This window comes from Mus musculus, chromosome 12, assembly GCF_000001635.26.
Source record: "Mus musculus strain C57BL/6J chromosome 12, GRCm38.p6 C57BL/6J".
Lineage (NCBI taxonomy): Eukaryota > Metazoa > Chordata > Mammalia > Rodentia > Muridae > Mus > Mus musculus.
The window spans coordinates 108,621,517-108,641,626 of NC_000078.6; the positions used below are offsets into that span (position 1 = coordinate 108,621,517).

At 45.0% G+C, this 20,110-nt stretch overlaps 1 protein-coding gene across 8 annotated transcripts in view; it reads left to right on the forward strand.

Annotated features, from left to right (window-relative positions):
• Evl (Ena-vasodilator stimulated phosphoprotein) overlaps window positions 1–20,110 on the forward strand; it is a 133,836-nt gene that overhangs the window by 66,836 nt on the left and 46,890 nt on the right. For 2 of the 8 annotated variants that reach the window (XM_006515471.2, XM_030246556.1), the window contains exon 1: window positions 14,188–14,368. The exons of 5 other annotated variants lie outside the window; for them this stretch is intronic. In XM_006515471.2, the coding sequence (XP_006515534.1) occupies window positions 14,358–14,368 (11 nt within the window). In that variant the 5' untranslated portion in view covers window positions 14,188–14,357. Of the gene's footprint in view, window positions 1–14,187; window positions 14,369–14,732; window positions 14,869–20,110 lie in introns of those variants that run through there. One more of the 8 variants, NM_001163396.2, reaches the window with a different exon arrangement.

Here is a 20,110-nt window from a genome sequence, read left to right on the forward strand (position 1 = left end):
GATGGGGATTCATCAGCAGATCACTGGTGGGAAACAGTCTAGTGAGTGGTTGGTTTGCACAGGCCACAGATGGGAGCCACGTGTGAGCGGAAGTAATTAATGGCATCATTAACAAAAGTTAAAATAGCAGGTTAATTGTAGTAGTGTGTGTTTAAACTGTTGTGTCCATAATATTATGATTTCAACTTGTAACCAGTGTGAAAATTATTGCTAAGTTACATTATTAGTTTTGTGCCAGTTTGGTATTTATTTACACTAGTAAATTCTCAGTTCAGAGCAGTCGAATTTCAAGGGCTCAAAAGTCACCTGTGGCTTGAGACTGACCCTTGATAAGCTGAGACCTAGAGAGTAACTGAGACAGGTTCCCTAGTACATTGTTGCACACAACAAAGCGGTTTAAAACTGGGGAAACCATGTCCGGTTATTGTGGGAAACCTTGCTGTGTGTTAAATTCTTTAGTTGCTGGCAGTCCCAGCCTGTGTGTGGTGAAGGGAACATTAGGAGCTCCCTCCTGGCTAGGAGGAGAAGGCTGTAGCAGGGCTGCATAAATTCACATGCTTGCTTGCTCATTCTTTCAACTCCTCCCACCCTTCCCTACATCCTCCTCCTCTTTCTCCTCCTCCTCCTTCTCCTCCTCCTCTTTCTCCTCCTCCTCCTTCTTCTTGTTATTATTATTAGATACACATGCACACACGTGTACACACACTCAAAAGATTGCTCCTTCTTTTAAGAAGAACTTATTTAGGAAGTCAGAAATTACTTTGAAAAATTAATGGTGGCTATGAACCCAACCAATCCCCTGAAAAAACATCTCACTTTGAAAGTTACAACATTGGTGAGCTCTGGATTGTGTGGCCCTGATGCCTCCCCACTCAACAACACTGTAGAACAGTGTGTAGTGTGTGTGCCCATGGTATGCCTAAATTTGAAGTATTTATAGGAAATATTGGTGATTGTAGAGTGCAAGCACCCAGCAATAATGTTTTTGTTGGCAGTCACCATCCCACGTGACAGCTATAAAATGAGTTAAATAGCCCTTGCCAGTTATATTGCTTTGTGGTCTAACATTGCCTTCTGGCTCTGTCCTATCGAAGAATACGGACAGGTGATGAGATAAGCCCAGGGCAGTACTGTGCAGAGGCTTGCCAGGAGTCCACAGGGCACAGCCTGCTCACAGTCCTCTGCTCTCAGTCCCCAGGCTTTTCACCGTGATCCCAGTCTCTCTGCCAGTACCTCAGGGCCTTTGCTCAGTTTGCTGGTAGGTTACTGACACATACCGCATCAGGCTATGCCCCAGTGATACTTCTTGGGTGCTTGGATCCAGAATAGAGAAGGAAGGACCCGAGTGCTGTGGAGCAGTGTAGGCCTACAGTGTGTCTTCCTCCTTGCAGGGTTCTTAGAGAAGTTTCTTCTGAGTCAGTCTGGCAGGATCATGGTTGACAGGATTTCCTGGCAGTTAAAGGTTAAAACAAATGGGCACAAAACTTGAGGTGTGCACTCAGTTGAAGAAGCCAATCAGAAAGGCTGCACATGGTGATTACAGCTGGGTAGCATTCGGGAAACTATAGGATCTAGGTCAGTGGGTATCAAGAAATGGGTAGAAGGAACAAATCCTCAGAATGCAGTCTTCAAAACATTTCTTTTTAAGTTCATTGAGAGGTAGTTGGATATTTCCCATTCTCCTCACCCCTACATTTGTCTCCTCCTCTATTAAAAAATAGCCCCCAGTAGAATATACAGTTGTTCTAACCAGTGAGCACACATGGATACTTCCTATCCACCTGACTCCATCATTTACTCTTGATTTGTCTGTCATTATAAAATGGATAGATCATATCAGGTGTGGGGTCAGTAATACATGGGAAATCTCTGCCTCCCAGTTTGCAAAGCTCTTCTCATGCCTGCTGTCTCGATTGATCCTCACCAGAACTCTTCATGGTAGAAAGGAAAGAGATGAACATCTCACCTGAAGATGAGCACATGTTCAGAGAATTGGGACTAGGAAGGGATATACTGGCTTTTTGCCAGGCCACACTGCCCATGGAGATCCCTAAGCAGCAGGTTTTAATCCTTATCTCTGCCTGCCCTTAGGTAGATAAGTAAAAGTGAGCCAGTCAATGATGTCCTTTTGTTCCCCCAGTGTGTGTTTGTAGCCAATGGGTGGAATGAACCAATGTATTCTGTCAGACTACTCTGAGGTTAGCTTGGGCCTGTGTAATCTTAAGTAGTCTTGGCAACCTTTTCCTCCAGCCATGTCCTAGAACTCATGAAGCCAGGCTTGTTTCCAGCCTAATTAAAGCACGGCACAGAGCAGAGGTGAGGTCTTCACAAGAGGTGCTTTGATTTGCTACTTGTTTTGTCATTGAAAGAGCTGAAATTTAGGCATGTAAGATTCCTTTTCCTGCAGAGGTTTCTGAGACAGTAATCCAGAAAACCCAGAAACCTAGTGAAGAGGAAGAGCTCAGAAGACAGTTTCTCTGAGGGAGGAACCAGCACTCTTCAGCAAACACAGTGCTGGATTTGGACCAAGCAAGCATCCAAAGCCTGACTTCCAAACTCAATTTACAACTCCAGTTTGATACGTTGGCACATCTCTTCCTTCACGTGACTTGGGTCTGTTTGTGAGGCTTTAAGGGCAGAGAGTCATCTGTTCAGTAGAGTTGCTGAGCTACCGTTAGCAACTGTGCACAGTCAGAATAAAATCTAATCGTTGAATCCTGTCTCTTCCCTGAAGCAGAGGTACCTAGTGTTAATTACAGTCTTGATTCTTACCATGGAATCCATCATTTCCCCCATAGAGCTTAACCCTATGAAACGAGGAAGTATCCTATCCGTGTCTGGACCCGAGTGTCAGAGCAGTACCTACTGCTAGCCTCTGAACCAACTTCACTCCTTCAGTCAATGTGACTCGTTTGCAGTGAGCTCTGCGCCATGTCCAGAGCTCATGCTTATACTGCATGTCTTTCAACACCCAGGCTGCACACCCCTGCTCTCCTCTGTATTGGTTTCTATTTCCACTATCTCAATACCCTCTAAGAATATTGCTGGTTGCCAGCACCCCTCTTAAATTGTGACATCAAAACTAATCTTAGTGTTCCATGTGCTGTCTGGCCTAGGCAAGAGAATAGGTTTCCTGTTTTACAGCCTACATCACAGAGTAAACGATTGAAATTCCCAATCAGCATTCCTGCTTCAAGGTCTGATTTAGCTTTATCATATGACACATGTATGGTACCAACACGTTTGTCTTGTGTGTTTATAAGGTCTCTTATGGGAGGTTGGGTGCTTGGATAGACAGTCCAGAAACAGATCCAGAAGAGCATGTCAAGCGATGTTCACCAGAGGTATGAAGAGGATTTAGTGACGAAGGGGACCTGAGAGCTCATCGCAGACAGATCTGATAAGGAAGCGGCAAACACCAGAGAGCCAGTCTAACCAGTCAGTGAGCTTCGGGTTCAGTGAGAGATCCTGTCTAAGAAAATAAAATGGATGGTGGTAGAGACTCTGTCCCGTGCATGCACTTGTGCACACATGCAGACATACCAAACACATCATCCTGGCTCACATCATTAATAATCCTCTCTAAAAAGAGCCTTACCCAGGCTGATAATTCTCCTTACTTCACTTGTCTAGAAAGTAAACAGAAAACACAATAAGGCTAGCATACTTCTGAGGAAAAGGTCCCCCAGAATACAGCAGCTGCTGTGTGTCCTCCTGAACTAACTCCACCTTAAAAACACTTATTCAGAAAGCTCCTTCCCAAGACCCTGGCCTCTCTGAACACTCCAGTGGGCTTAAAGAGGACATAAAGCAAGAACCAGGCATTGGGGTGCACATCTATAATCCTAGCATCAGGAGGCAGAGGCAGAAAAATGGCTGCTAAGTTAAGACCAGCCCAGGCTAAATAGTTCCATATCAGTTGGATTTCGCTAATTTCAGATCAAACACATCCACAGGAACATAAAGACAAGGGACCAGTTTTCATCATCTATGAGTCCTGGGGCTGTTTCTTGAGCCCTTGGTTGGATTTGCTTTCTACAGATGTAATATTTGTGTAGGTCTGTGCAAACTCTACTGTAGAAGGCCCCATAGTTCAGCCCACCCTGGAAGTCATCCCCTTTCTGGTAGCTATTAAGTCATCCTCCATCTTCACAGTGCTGTCTCCTGCAAGATGCCACACCGATGGGGTCCTCTCCTCAGCCATTCACAGAGGCTTCGCTTAGTGTGTCATGGCTGAGATCACCAACCGCTGTGTTTACTAGGAAGCATGGCAGCTTGTCATATCTTTTTCATGGCTTCTCACTGTATGAATGAAGTACAGAGTATTTATCCATGTGGTTGAAGGGCATCTGAATAGCTTACCATTCTTGACAGTTGTCAATAAGGCTGCTGGAACACTTTTCCTCCCCAGAGAATAAGCATGCAGGATGGCCCGGTAGTTAACTGTAGATTTCACTGACAGTGGCTGGCTGCTCTGGCTCTTTCGAGGAATGCAGGAGAGTTACTACTGCTGTTTCCTGTCTGCTATTACTAGAGTAGTACACAATGAGACCTTACTGTAATTTTAATTTGTGTGGCCTAGTGATTAACGATTCAGCCATCTCAAAGCCCACACTGCTTTATAACCCACTTGAAAGTGTTTATATTTTATTCTGCATTTGAGGCAGTTTTTAGCCATAGCTTTACTGAGGTATAATTTACATATCATAAATTCACCCATTTAAAATGTATAATGTGGTGAGTTTCAGCAGACCACAGTTGGTCATAAAATATTCTTATCACTCAAGATGGTAACTACTCATTAGTGTGGTAGCTTTTGCTTCAGTCTTTCTTTCCCATTAGTTCAAAGATCTCCAGTATCTGTGAGACACCCTCACTCTTGAGTGTACTCTTGCTGCCTTCTGGCTCTGTTGTTGTTGTTTAGGTTTTTTTGCAGATGAAACACTCTATACAACAAAATACACTGTGACTTTTGTCCTAAAATTGTAACTATGCTTTCTTTAAAAGTGGTCATTAATTATTGTTGCATATTCAAGCTCAGCCCTTAGGCCATAAGAAACCTGACTAAGCAAGTCCAGTGGCCACCCTCATGGACTTGGCTCCTAGGAGGCAGATGCAGGGTGATTGTGAGTTTGAGGTTAGCTGAAGCTACATACAGAGACCTTGACTTAAAAATATAAATAAAGACAGTGAGGCTAGAGAGATGGCCCAGCAGCTGCTTTTCCAGAGAACCCAAGTTCATTTCCTGAATCCACATGATTGCTCATAGCTATCTATCTGTAACTCCAATTCCAGGGGATCCAAAGACCCCTTCTAGCCTTCCAAGGCACCAGGGAATCATGTAGCGCATGGACATGCATGCAAAAACTCCTACACAAATGTGAAAGCAACAAGTATGTATAAACAAATAATACATAAATAACAGTAAATAATAGCCTAACTAGCTATGAAGTGTGAGCTTTTTACCCAACTCTGAAGTTCTGTTGTACTGTCTCACTGCCGCTGAGTACAGAAGTTACTCTGGGTTTTGTTCTTTTGATGGTGCTTGGTTTCCATGGAGAGCTTTTATATTTTCCTCCTTGTCTTTGATGTTCTAAACAGTATAATCAGTGTTGATATGGATGCACATGTGCACTCACCTCTTTTTCCTAACTGTGTTTGTGCCCTGACCTGAGCTCTTACATCACTCTGGGATCCTACATAACTCTGTCATTATTTATTTTGATAAAATCCAAATATTTTATCTCTATTTTTCTTTCCTTCCAAGATGCCTTTTAGAGAGAAACCAATGCTCTGCTGCTGCTCTCTCTAGGCTCTTTGCTTGTCTGTCTTTGTTAGTTCTTTGACTCTTTCTGGGTGTTGTGTTTCTTGTTTTTCTACTGCCCAGACTGCTGAGCCTCTTGAGCTCTGTGAAGGCTAAAAGTTGGTTTACATTGCTCCTTGTTGCTTCCCCCCACTTAATGCTTTAAGTAACTTTCCTTCTCTCCAACGGAGAGAAGTCCACTAGCATGCCCATTGCTTTGGAAAGTTCTGCTTCTCACGGTTGAGGTCACTGCTGTTTCCTTTTATGTCTTTCTTCATGGTGCTTCCACTTCTCTGAGACGTGACTCGCCCTGAAAGTTCATTATGTCTTTGGGCATTCTGTTACCATAGCCAGTCATACCTGCTTATGTTGCAGATGACTTTAGCAGGGCCTTGGTTAGGAGTGGGGCTGCCCTGAGCCATGGTAGGCCCAGCTCTCCTTTTCCATGTCTGTCCTTCTCCGTAAGTACTTGTGTACTTCTTGAGTCCCAGTCCTCCCAGCAGAAGAGCCTAACTGAGATTCTGAACGTGTGCCATGTGTTTCAAGAGCTGTGCTGGAGCAAATGGATACTAAAAGATGACTGAACAGTATCCTCTACCAAAGGACAACGTTCTTTGAAGAAGTGGATATTACGGTGCCTGTGATAGCTCTCTGCATTTTCTTCAGTAAATGCTGTTGATGAGGTAAAGCGTGCAAGTAGAATCCTGGAAGACAAGCCTAATTTTGACTGCCGGTAGATGGCGGTTATTTCAGGAGGGAGGATAACTAGGTGTGAAGGCACAGAAGCCCTACTGTCAGTTCATAACTATGAAGGGAGCATGTGCAGACAGATCAAAGCAGTGTCCTCAGGAGCCCAAAGCCGTGGGCCATAGATGGCTGAAGAGACAAGTTGCATTTCCCTACAGAATTGCTCAAGTGTCTTCTTATCTGGCTGTTTACACATTATTCTCCAAGTTCTGTAGCTGAAGAGGGAAAGTGTGTGAGGGCAACCCCCAGGCTGTGGATGGATGCTTGAGAGTTTGGGTCATTGAGTTTTGCCTAGGATGTTTAGTAATCTATAGCTGGTCTCTGCTGCTTTGTGAGTTCTTTTTCCCATCCTTTATTCTACCCCCCCCACCCCCCCTGTTTTAACCCCCCCCCATCACTAAATAAGAGAGAAAGAAGGAGGGAGAGAGGGAGGGAGGAAGACAGAGAGAGAGAGAGAGAGAGAGAGAGAGAGAGAGACCCTGAATATAATTTCTTTGTTCTTTGAACACAACTATTAACAAGCCACATCCAACCGCAAACACCCCCCCCCCAATGACCACCAATCAGCCTCTTGGGGCCCTAGCATTTATTTACCCTCTGAAAAGTTCTAGAATTCCAACTGTCACACAATAGCAGACACTATCTGCAGCTAGCAAAACTATGACTCTGCTAGATCATGAGGCAAATCATAGTCTACTGCTGCAGTCAGTTTGGAGAAGCCCCATATCCACATACATCAGATTAGAACAAAAACACATTCTTATAATATCCCTGTGTTTAAAGAAAACAAAATTCCAAAATTCTCACTACAGTAAGCTGGTCTTTACAGAGCTGGTCCACTTAAGTAGCGCCTGCAGCAAGAGCTGCAACTGTGCTGTGAGAGTGAGCATGTCTGGCTAGCAGTTATTTGAATGTAAACCTTGGAAGAAAGGCCTAGCAGATAGTCATTGAAAATACAAGAATCTCCAGCAAGTCCAATTCCATTTTGATTTTTGAAGGTGTAGTTAAGACTCTAAGACACAGATAATGACAACACAAATACTGTCATATCAAAAGGCCTACTGAATGTTGCTAACTAACCTCATTGCATTGGAGATAGCAGATTTTGAGTGAAGATGTCTCTACCCTCTTTACTCTAACACCTCCCTGCTTCCTTCTTAAAGTGTCCTGCCTTTACCACAGAGGTGGATGGTGTGCCAGTTCTTCAGGAATGATCTCCTTTGCTATCATTCAAAGTTCCTTCTGTACTTGCTGTAGTTGCTATCCCAGAGGGCTGAGTGTTAAAAATTGATATCCCAGAGTGGTGTTGTTGAAAAGGTTGTAAGCCATTAGGAGGAGGCCATTAGGCCACGAGAGACATGTCCTGGAAAGTTTGGAGGGATCCTAGACTCCCAGTCTCTATGGGCTTTCTGGCTGTTAAGTCGTTTGCTCTGCCATCTGCTTTTGCCATTATGTGTCACCCTTACCAGAGGCCCAGAGAATGGGGCTGCCTGATTTGAGTTAAAACAAGTTTTAACAAACAGACCAGACCTTCAAAAGTATGAGTTCAGTCTCTTCAGTAGTCAGTGTCCAGGCATTTTGTTATAATGATAGAAAGGTGACTAACATGATGCTGTTGTGAAGTGAGTCCTTCAAAGAACACATGGACTCTTGAAGCCAATAGAACGCCTTTATTCTCTGGCCAGGGGCCACATTGGGGAACTTGCCCAAATTGTGTAACCATCAGCCTTAACTGATCTTGTCTTTTTATGCACAAAAACCATATCCTGGTTGACACACTTCAATTAGCAAGATCAGTTACCAGTAGGCAGAGCCACAGAAGCCAAACAACAAGGTCAGTGTATTTAAGGACTTTCCCAGAACTATAGACCTGCTGGATTAGGTCTTTGTTCTCATTTTGGCAGGTGTTAGGGTCTCTGTGCTGTGCTCTTAAGTCAGTGGTGCCTTGGTGTCTTTAATAGGTGTCAGTTGTTCTAGGTTCTAGGGGCCTGATATAATCTCATCTGTGTTCCACCAAGGTGAGATGAACAGTCCCTAGCCAGTTTGCTGGTCTCTCAAGGAAGTTTCCTAAGGGAACTGGCTTTGGGTTTAGTTCTTGATTTGTTTTTAGCAAACTCCCAAGTTCTTTAGAATCTGACAGTGCCTTTTGCAGGTCAAGTAGATGTTTCTGTGCTGACACAGTAGAGCCAGCAGCCTTGGTTCATCTGCTGCAGGTGTTGGTACATTCCTCTTCACTCATTCTGAAGTTCCTTTGTGGGGTCACCATTTACCCTAATCCTGCTGGTACCTTATATCTTAAGCTCTGTGCTGGTTCATCATATTACATTACATGCTGCTTTCTTAACAGAACGGCTTTCTTCCTCACTAAACTGCTTCTTTGGTGCCAACATCCCTTATCCTATATTCCCAACAGGTTCTGTTGTCTTTACATGATTGACTTAAGACCTGTTATGCATAGTTTTTATTTTTATTTTGTATGTGGGAAGGGGGCACATGGAACACACAACCGTTTTGAGAGTCAGTTCTTACCTGCTAACCACCTCAAGGCCAATCCATGAATTTTTAATAAAGCCATTCCTTTCAATGAACAGATGAGGAAGCCAGAGTGAAGGTGGGGATAACCAGGAAGTCATGTATAAAGCAAGGGCAGGCCAGAGCTCTTTTCCTTTCCTGCTCCTTCTCATAATTCTGCTAAGTGTATTACTAAAGCTCTAGGACTGAGTTAAAAGGTCTCCCAGAAGGTTCGCTCAAGCTACCTGCTTACTAAAACCAGAAAAGACGGTAGCACCAGGTAAAAGTGAGAGGGAGTGGGAGAGGAAACTGAAAGTTACTTTATCGCAGAGATGGTTACACATAGGCCAATATCTTCAGGAAATGAAAAAAATAACCTTTGTTATTGTAGTAACTAACTGATTCTGCTACTCTCCTTGATGAAGTGACAGTAGTGACTTACTTTGAAAACATCTGTAAAATGAGCAAAATCTACAATGGGTACTGAATCAAACAGGCGTCAGACAGTGTATAGGACTCTGACTCTTGAGAAGAAATATCATGATAAGCCCTACAGTGGCTAGAGGCCTCTGCCTCTGTTTGCTTTTCTATTTTAGGGAAGAAGGTGGAACTTAAGCTAACTGGTTCACAGGAGGCAGATCCTGAAATTCCAGGTCACATAGAGTTAGGCTTAGTAAGAACTAGAAAAAGAGGAAGCAGGTCTGAGCAGAGACAACTGAGTTCTGTTTAAAGGGCTTCCCTCTTTGGAGCTGTTGCCTAGTGGCTGTCTGTGCATGTGAGAGCACTCCTAGAAGCCAGCTCAGATTGCCCTCTGCAGAGCTAAGCAAGGAAGGGTGGTGTCAGAGCCGTGCAGGGTGGCAGCATGTGGGGCTGTCAGCTCAACCTGAGCTAAGAGACCCACCACAGTTTGACTGTGACATATCTCCCACAGGCTAGTATGTTAGGACCTGTGGTCTTCAGCTGATAGTCCTGTTTGAGAGAGTCATAGAAACTTTAAGAGGTAGCGCCTCACTAGGTGGAAGTGGATCACTGGAGGTAGGCCATGAGGTTTTATCCCCTGGCCCCACTTCCTGTCTGTTTTCTACTCTTTGACAGGTGGCACAGTATGACCAGGTTCCTAATACTGGTCTGCCATTTCCTGTCGTAAAAGACTTTCTCCCTTTGTTTGTTCATTTGTTTGGCAGGGTCTCATTCTGTGGACCAGCTGACCTTGAACTCACAGATCCACCTACCTGCCTCCTAAGTACCAGGATTAAAGTTGTGTACCACTACACCTGGACTGATCCCTTCTTAGACCATTAGCCAGACAAACCCTTCCTTGGGTTGCTCCTGTTAGGGGTTTTGTCACAGCAACAACACGAGTAACCAACACAAAAACCTGGCACTCAGAAGTGAGGCCATTCCTGGGATAAACCTGACCACATGGTTTGTAGGCTTTTGAAACTGGCTTGTGTGAGGAATGAGAATTCAGAATGTAGCGCTCTAGACTAAAGAAGCCCCAGAATATTATAAACTGAACTTAGTGGGCATCTGGTGGAGCCCAGAAGACCAAAACCTGAAAGAACTGCAGGCCCGCACCATGGCTCAGTCGATATAGTACCTGCCATGCATGTAGGATCTGAATTGTCCAGATCTCTGGCATCCATATAAAGGGTGGGTGTGGCAGTATGCATCTGTAAGCCCACTTCAGGGGTTAAGGAGGTGTCACAGACCCCTGCAGCTCACTGACCAACCATCCTGGCCAATGATGAGTTCCAGGGTCAGAGAGGACCTTGTCTCAAAACTAAGATCGCCTGGCTCATAAAGTTTCAGAGCCGAACAAGGACTTTGTCAGGACCTGAGCTAGAGTCCGTTCTTGTGATATTCTGGGGAGAATGTATGTCTGTATTCTGCCCATGTCCTTAGACCTTGAATGAGGCTCAATTCAAAAGTAGTGAGCTTGCTAGGCCTGTAATTTTAGAATTCAGGAGGTAGAAGCAAATGGATCTTTGTGAGTTTGAGATTAGCCTTAACTACAAAGGACATTTCAAGGCAGCAGAGCCACTCAACCTGTGGCAGTGCCTTTCCACTGGCTCCTGTTGAGGTAGACAGTGAGAGCAGCAAGTGAAACAAAATATCAGCATGTACATTTGTGGAGGAAGGAGCTATGAGCAAGCTGAAGTTATAGATACAGGGGTGCAAATGCAGCTGTAGTTACTAGATAGGAACCTCCTATTTTATAGGGATGATATGGAAGGTTCCCTGAGGAGAAGACCTGAGCCATCCAAAGCTCTAACTTCTGAATTTGCAAATTCATTTGACCAGAGAACCTGAAGTAAGTGTGTCTACAGGGGTTCCCTGATGGATAAATGCCTATGGAAGTGTTTCCCTGGCTCTGCCTTTAAGGACAGAAGAACTCTGATCCAGGAAGATCAGGCTACATCTCCAGCTGGAGGTTCAAGGTAGGATGGTAAGAGAACAAGGATGGCTCACACCAGGGGTCCAGCCCACTGAAGCCAGGCAGTGTGTGGCAGGATCAGGAAAGCTCCAGGAGGCCTGTCTCAGGCTGAAGTGGAGGGTGATTAAAGAAGACTCCCAGTATCGCCCTCTGCCTCGTATACATGTGCACATACATGTATGCATGCACATGTAGGTACATGCATATGAACCTAAAGAACATGCTGGGCTGGGCTTGGTGGTTCATGTTATCATCCTCACACTCAGGAAGTAGAGAAAGGAGGTTCAGGGGTTCAAGGTGATTCTCAGCTACATAGGGCTTAAGGACAGCTGAAAAGAAAAGTAAACAAAACAAAACAAAAAACAAAACAAACAAACAAAATCCCAAGAGAAAGCAAAAGCAGATTTTGCCTTAAGCATGGCCAGAAGGAAAGGTCACTTTAGAAGAGGGGTCAGAATGATGGATTGCATGCTTTCAAAATGGAGGGAGCCATGGACCAAGGAATGTGGGTACTGTGTAGGAGAGGGAAGGGAAGGGGCTAACTCTTCTGCAGAGCCTCCAGAGCGGAGTGTACCGTTTCCACCGTCTTAATTTAACCTAGGGAGATCCATGTTGAAATCCGATCCCGGTGGACTTCTCACCTACTGTTAGTGTAATTATGAGATAATGCATTTTTATTGTTGTAAGCCACTACATTTGTGGTAAATTGTTATAGTCGTAACAATAAAGACTATAGAATAGAAAGTGTTCTTAATAAAAACTCCAAATTGTAGAAAATATAGGTATTAACAGAACTGAAGATGCTTAAGTCTCCTAGAGATTTTCAAGGCCTTTCAACAATTGATGAAATGTTTAGAGAAAATAGTGAGGACATAGAAGTTCTGCACCTATTAACCACCTTGACCTAACAGACGTTGTAGGAAACACACTTCCTCTCTGTGACCGACCACGGTATCTTCATCAAACTGAGCTACATACTGGGCCCTAGATGTCTCTGTGCAAGTAAAAGAATTGTGTTCATACCAAGAAACACAAAAGTCATACTAAAAGCATATATTCTGACCACAGTAGTCAATAGCAACAAAGCAAGAAAATACCGTAGATTCTGAAACAAAATTAAATAACATACTTCCAAATAATCCACAGTTACAAAGAAAAATTCACAAGGGAAAATAGCAAATACTCCAACCAGCTAAAACCAAAACCACAAGTCACAAACATGGTTTGCAGCTGACACTTGCTTGACAGGAAGTACAGATCTTTACTACCTCTGAAAATGCATGTTCAACACTCAAAGGTCATTCATCTCCCCAGTTAGAACAAACCCATTATGTCCTTCACACAGCTATCTCCCACCTTTGCAACAATGACATTTGAATGTATCTACTTGCTAACAGATCCATTCTTCACTGTGCCCCAGTCCTCCTTTCCTGCTTCATAGGATCTCACTCTGCAGCCTTGGTTGGTCTCAAACCCAAGACCCTCCAAGTGCTGGCCTTGCAGGTGCGCTCTTGCACCTAGCTGTAAAACTGTAAAAGCCTTCTAAAGACGAGGCCTGCCCTTCTTTCCAAATCTTGGTTTCTGGTTTCTAGCACCGTGTGCAACTTTTAGTGAGTTCTCTGCCAAGTTAAGAAGACATGAAGAATCTATCTTTGTGGAAACCCATGGGAATCGGCAACAGAGTCACCCTGTGTTAGAGAAATGAGGCCATGATCACTGAATAGCTGACAAAGCTGCCTTCCCATGTTTCTGCAGTGTTCTTTCAGATAGTGGTATCCCATAAGAAAGCAGTGTTTCCTGAGAAAATGCTAATTTTACCCTAGGTTCAAATATAGAGTCTGTTCCAGGTGTACACACCATCCAGGCCCTTGGTCTGAGAACCAGCCAGGACCTTCTGAGTCTAACAGCCCTCTCCTAGGATCCTGTAGGAAGTCATCTGGGCTGAGCCTGCTCTGTCAAGTGGAAAACTGGGTCTAGATCCTGAGGTGCTTCTGACCTAGCCTAGTTCATGGGACCAACTGGTGGAGCCAGCACCACAGCCTGGTCTCCAGCTCTTGGCCAACTTTGTGGTCCTACAAGTATTAGGTCTCAAACCTGGGACAAAGGGCAAACTAAAGTGTCTAATTGTTTAACATATCAAAGCAGACACTATATGACGGGCTTGCTCAGCTTCCCCAGTACCTGCCACAGAATCATCTTGGCTGGCACTTTGGCCCTCACCTTGGGTTCTCCAGCCCAGGGGTTGGGCTCCCCTTCCCAGAATAAGGTCAGCTATCTCGTTACCCAACCTCTTGTCTATCTGCCCTTCCCCCCTCTCCTCACATTGCCTAGTTCAGTTTGCTGATCATGGTCACTCTAGACTCTTCTAGATGCCTTTATCTCTGCCTGTGGATTTCCTTATAATTAAGATGCTCAACCCCTTAGAAACAGCTCTCTCTCTTCTCTTCTCTTCTCTTCTCTTCTCTTCTCTTCTCTTCTCTTCTCTTCTCTTCTCTTCTCTTCTCTTCTCTTCTCTCTCTCTCTCTCTCTCTCTCTCTCTCTCTCTCTCTCTCTTTGTTTCTTTCTTTTTCATTCAACAGGAAACTGGGGAGCTTGAGGTTGCCAGTCTCGGGCCTAGGCAGCAGATCTCAGCCACCCACACTGGTGGGGCCCTATGCTGTTAGCTTCTTCTTTCGCTATTTTCTACCTAGGTTTCAGTTTTTCACTTGGGTTTGTTTCCCCTTTGTCTCTGGTTCAGCTTCCTTTTCCTGTTTGGTTTTTAAGAAGAGTCTAAATCCTAGCTGTCTTCAGAGGGTTTGTGGTCTTCAGATTCAGAGCACAGGACTCTCCTCAGGGTTCCCGTGCAGACTTCATTCAGTCATGGTCCCGGGGTGAGTACTGGAACCCAGGATGGGCAGAGGAAACCTAGGCTTTTGGTGTTGAGGCTTCTCTAGAGGTCCTCTCTGGTCCTTGTGGATACCAGTGATGGGGACATCCAGAGCCATAGGGCAAAGGACTTGCCAAAATTCTAAGTAACCTCAGTCCCTTCTGCTCTTCTCAGACCTGTCCTATACGTGTAGATGCCAGTGACCTTGAGTCACTGAGTCAGAAAGACTTACTCAGAATTGACCACCTACCTTAGAGAATAGAGGGGATTCTGAACTCTGAGGGAGAGTTTATTACTCAGAGGGGGGGTGGTAGGGCAAGGCTTTTGAGCAGTGCCTCCGGACCAAGATGAGGCCTAGTTTCCTTTAGAAAACAGAAGCTGCATGCACCGTGACCTGTGGAGAGACTTGTCCCTCTTTGGCTGCTCGTCCCATAGATGATGTTGAGTATTGTTGAGTGCTAGTCACCTGAAAACCAGGCTGTACTCTGAGTGGCCATCCAAACAGTGAGTGTTCCGTTCCTGTAACTACATGAAAGGTTGTGGTAAGATTAACCTCCAAGATTTGGGACTTTTATTTGATTAAATTATTATAGTCTTGTGTCTTCGCATAAAATAATAATCCCCCACTTTGTCTGGAAAGTGCTACTTCACCAGCTGTCTCCCTTTGCCTTTCTTGGATGGATGAGGAAGGTATGACTGCGTCTGCCTTGTGGCTGAGGATGCCGAGGCTCTGAAAGGCTATGGGACTTACCCAGAGCCTACCTGGTTGAGGAGGGACCAGACCTGGAGCTTCCCCATGCTGCCTCATCCAGACACTTGAGACACACTTTGCAGTGAGTTTACTGGAATGAATGAGAAAGCGAAGACAGCGTAAGCAGCCAGGGAACATGGCTGCCCCTCCTATTCAGTCTGCTGAGCAACTGCAGCCCAGCTAGGCCAGAGAACACTGATTTGGTGCTGGAGTTTTGGTGATTTTATTCCTGCTGTGTGTGTGTGTGTGTGTGTGTGTGTGTGTGTGTGTGTGTGTGTGTGTGTGTGTGTGTGTGTGTGTCTGTGTGTGTGTCTGTGTCTGTGTGTGTGTCTGTGTCTGTGTCTGTGTGTGTTTAGTTTTTCTATAGCTTCAGGGGATTTGTGCATGGAGCTGTGAAAACCAAAATGCTTCTGTTCAGATGTATGATATTTTCAGTTGTACATTATATTGTAAAAGCTGAGGAAGCTTACTAGGGTAGAAAATAGCACCAGAAGGAAATGGGAAGGAGGCACTAAGATTTCTTAAAGGTCTCTCAACCCTTAGACATTGGAGAAGTTGCAACTGGGAAGCTTCCTACAGTGACTGTAGGCCCAGGGCAGCGGGACTTTAGGCCTTTGACTTTCCACTTCAGCAGAGTCACTGTGTTCCTTATGCACCCCTTATTCGTGCTGAAAAGAAGCCCTTTGTATCATAGCATTGTGAGTGACAGGGTTTGAAGTCCCAATTCTAGCTCTGGAGACTAGAGATGGACAAGATTTGTCTGCAGTAAGTTAGTAGCCAAAGTAAGAAGAAAGCCAGGGAATTGTGTGTCCCTTCCTCAACAAGGTTATGTGTGCTTGTCAGAACAAACAGGCTAATGCCCTGACACTGTGACTGTCCATGTAAGACACGATAGCATCTAGACTCCCCATTTACCCTGACAACCATGGTAGGGCTACAGAGGGCTTCCTGTCACCAAGGCCACTTCTGAACCAGGAAACCTTTCTCTAGCACCTCGTCAGAGACAAGGAGCTGAATTTTCCTGCACCCTTATCACAACACAGGACACTGCCTCACAGCGGTGCTGACAAGAACAAATATGGGGAATGGAGCTCCCCCAGCCGCAGCCTCAGCAACTGAGCTTCTAAAAGAGGTTGATGACGGAGTGAAAGGAAAATGGCCTAAAGATGGATCATATACAGGAGCATCACATGAAGGCAAAGCAAGCACCCCCATACCCAGAGAAATACAAAGATTCTGCCCATGTAGACAGTCCCTCTAGAGAGAGGACGGTGCCCTCGTCTAAGTGAGGGGCATGCTGCCTGAGTGTGTGTAGTGTCCACTATCTTCCTCCTATGGCACAGTGCATGTCCTTGTAGGAATTCATGACAATTGAATTCTTTCTAAGGGATTCTAAAGGAATTAGGGGAAGTGCCTCTTAAACATCTGCTGTTGCCTGAACCTAGAAGTTGTCCACACACCAGGGTCACAGACTAGGGGACAGTATTCCTGGACTCCTTTGTGAACATTATTCACAAATACATTTCTGTGTCAGTGAGAAATAAACTAAGAGAAGGTGAAAGGACTTGGCCAGAAGCACAACCAGTGAGTGAGTGTGTGAGATCCAAGCCTGGGGTATGAGCCTGTGAACCCTGTGCTGTCCTGGAGGAAGAATTGACCTCCAGCCTCGGACAGGGGAGGAATAAGAGCTATAGCAGGATGGGGACACACTCTGTATAGGACCGTCGACACAGGTAATATGTGGGGAATCACACTCCCGTAGTCCCAGCACTTGGAAGGCTGATGTGAGAAGGTTGTTGGGAGTTTGAGGCCAACCTGGTCCACAGATTGAGCAATTTAGTGAAATCCTCTCTCAAACCCTAAATAACATAGGCACACTGAGAAGTGGCCTCTTAGAGAATTCTGAAGCACAGGAAGGATTTCTTTCAAAGAGCTATCTCAGAGGTCAGTCAGTCAGCCTGGGCTGCTGGAGCTGCTGGAGAGACAGTTCTTCTAGGGGAAGGGCAGGCAGCAGTTGAGAAATTACCAAGGAGAGCTAGAGAAAGAACAGCTGGAGAGGTGGGGAGAGAATGCTGGGCCATCATCAGTCCTCGGAACATTTTCTTTAAAACCACAATGCTTACATGAGACAGATATAAAATTTAGAACTGAAAACTATTGTGGCAAAGAGAGACAGCAAATGCCCTGAGGTGGGAACAGTTTGGTACACTGGAGAGTCAGAAAAAAATAGAGAGGACCAAGTCATGTGACTGGGAAAATGGAAGAAAATGAGGGCCAAGGACATAGTTCCTGAAGTCTGTCAGTGTACACAAACCGTTTGATTTTACTTTCCAAGTTATGAGCAACTTTGGAGGGAAAGACAGCTAGCTGCAGCCTGAGCACACTAAGAACATTCCCACTGACCACTGTGGGTAATAGTTGCCACTAGGACAAGAATGGAGGCAGAAAGTCTTCTTTGGAAGCTGCTTCAGCCATCCAGATCAGAGGCAGTAGACTGGTGGTGGAGTTCAGGGGCAAGGAGGAGAGAGGTAGCCAGATACAGTAAGGATGTGGGAGGGGTAGCCTGAAGGACTTCCTAGTACACCCATGTGGGTGAAAGAAAGCGTGGGGTCTGGTGTGATGTAGGTGGGTGGTGGTTCCTAGGGAACAGGGCTTGACACAGACAGAACTAGGAGGAACTGTAGGCTTTGAACCCTGTACAGCATACACCCCCCAAAATGTTTCTTGCGCAAGCTGACAAGCAGGAATTGATTAGCCAATATCACAGTGCAGCCACGGGATACAATGAGAATGAGTAATTGATGATCTCTTCTTCCAGTATGAGCCAGTTCACTTCCCTAGTTACTCAGCTTCTTTACCATGTAGGGTTTTTCTCTCAAGCACTCATTTTCTCCTGACATACTATCTAATTCATTCATGTTTTGTTGACTATTTGTCTTTCCTTTCCACTCCAGCTGGATTACCAGTTCCAAGACAGCAGGGATGTGGTCCTGTAATTCCCTAGTGTTTTCCCAAAGCTTAAGACCATGCCTGGGAACTCAAACGTTTAATCTCTATGTTCAATTTCTTTTTGATCCTCTGTGCTTGGAGATGCTTGGCTACCATTGCTGCTGCTCAATGGAGCTTCCTATGGTGTCAGATGTTGTGGTTACTCTAAGTGGGGAAGAAATAGTGGCCCTGTGCAATTGATACTGGCTGCAGCCAGTCATCTCTATTGCTCTCAAGGGCCTACAGATATTCTGTGCGTGAAGATGTGTGAAATCTTGCACATTCTGAGGCACCCTCAGTCTTAGAGAGCGCTCTGGGATCTCATTCAAGGTCATCTGTCCCAGAAACTTGTGACCAAGCAAGCCTCAAAGACCTCATAGTGACTCTTCTGGGAGTGATTCCCCAGGATCTGAAGCCATGCCTTGCCCAAGAGAGCTTCTGAAGTGTTTGCCATCTTTCGTCCCCAGTAGTCTAATGGCCTGAAGCTCCTGGTCACTCACAACAGGACATCATGTTCCTCAGGGACCAAGTAGAAACTGTGGGAGAACTGGTCAAGCCCAGTGGCTACCCTGGTAATTGAGTCGCTGGAAGAGACATCCAGTAGCCACCCTGTGCCAGTGCTAATGACAAGCGCTCTCCCAGCCGGGCGGGGCTGCGTGCCTCGCATGTAGTCGCCATGGGAGCTGTCGACTTGCTTTCCCCCAAACAAGACAGCGCTCTTAAGGTGCTTGCTCCATGTCACAGCTTCAGGTCCTTGTTACAGCTGGGATTAGAACCAGGTCTCTTGTGCCATGTGTGTCCTTTCAGTTGTAGCTCAAATTGTAAGAACCAAGACCTACTACAGTGTTTACAATATCCATCCTTCCACACTGTCACTAGCTCTGCCCTCCTTAGCAAGTTTTGCACCCCCATGGCAAGAACTGCCCACCAGCCTAGACCTGCTTCAGAGCAAGATGTTTGTGTGTTGCTCAGTTCTGTCTGTCCCTGTGCCTAATGACAGTGCAGTTACTTAGATGTTGGTTGAACTGAGCCAAAGGGGTGTGCTAAGGATTGGGAATGTTAACTGAAATGAGCCATTCTCATTCCAAGGCTACCCTCAGAGCCAGAGATCTAACAACACAGCTGTCCTGGAGCACATCGGACTTTCTGAATGCTTCTGAGGCATGCGTAGCCTGACGTCCACATGGCCTATGGGATGGCTCTCCAAGCAATGGGATAAGTTGGTGGCTTTGAGATGTTATAGGAAATACTGTGAGCCTAAGAATATAAGATTTCCTTAACAGTTGGTTTTGTTTTTTGTTTTTGTTTTTGTTTTGTTTTGTTTTGAGAATCCTCAAGTCTTCAGAGAGAAGTGAAGACCACTGTACACATTTAGGATAGTAGCCTCAGATAAAAAAAGCAAACATCTAGATTGCCTGTGGCCTCCCAGTGTGAGCCTTCAGCAGTCTGGATGGAAAAGAAGATGCTTGGGTTTAACATAAAATTGTAGGCTGAGTTGCCCAAAGCCTTTATTTGTGATAAAGGTTACTCAGGCAGTAGCACTTTGTGTTTGCACAGAACTGTGTGGCTATCTAGTTCCTTGTTTTTTTATTTCTGTAGGTTAGTGAACTACTAAATGTGGCAAGGAGATTGACCTTTCTCGGGCTGAGTCAAAACTGCATTTATGATGATACCAAGACTTTATTACTCTTGCTTCCTAAGTTCACAGTGGAACTTTCCAGAAATACTTGACATTGGTTTTAAAACATACTTTAACTTCCAGTACTGTTAAATGCTCACCATTTCATTACTACAAAATACTTGATGTAATTAACTTAGAAAAAAATATATATTTAGTTCATAGTCCAGGATTCTGTTACTTTGGGCTTCTACAGAGTCGCTCACTGTGGCGGAACCATTCATGTTGCACATGAGGAAGTATGAAAACAACCAAGAGAAGACCAGGATCCTGCTGTCTCTTGTGAGGACATGCTTCAAACAGAAGGCAGTTTAGCATTATGTGCACTT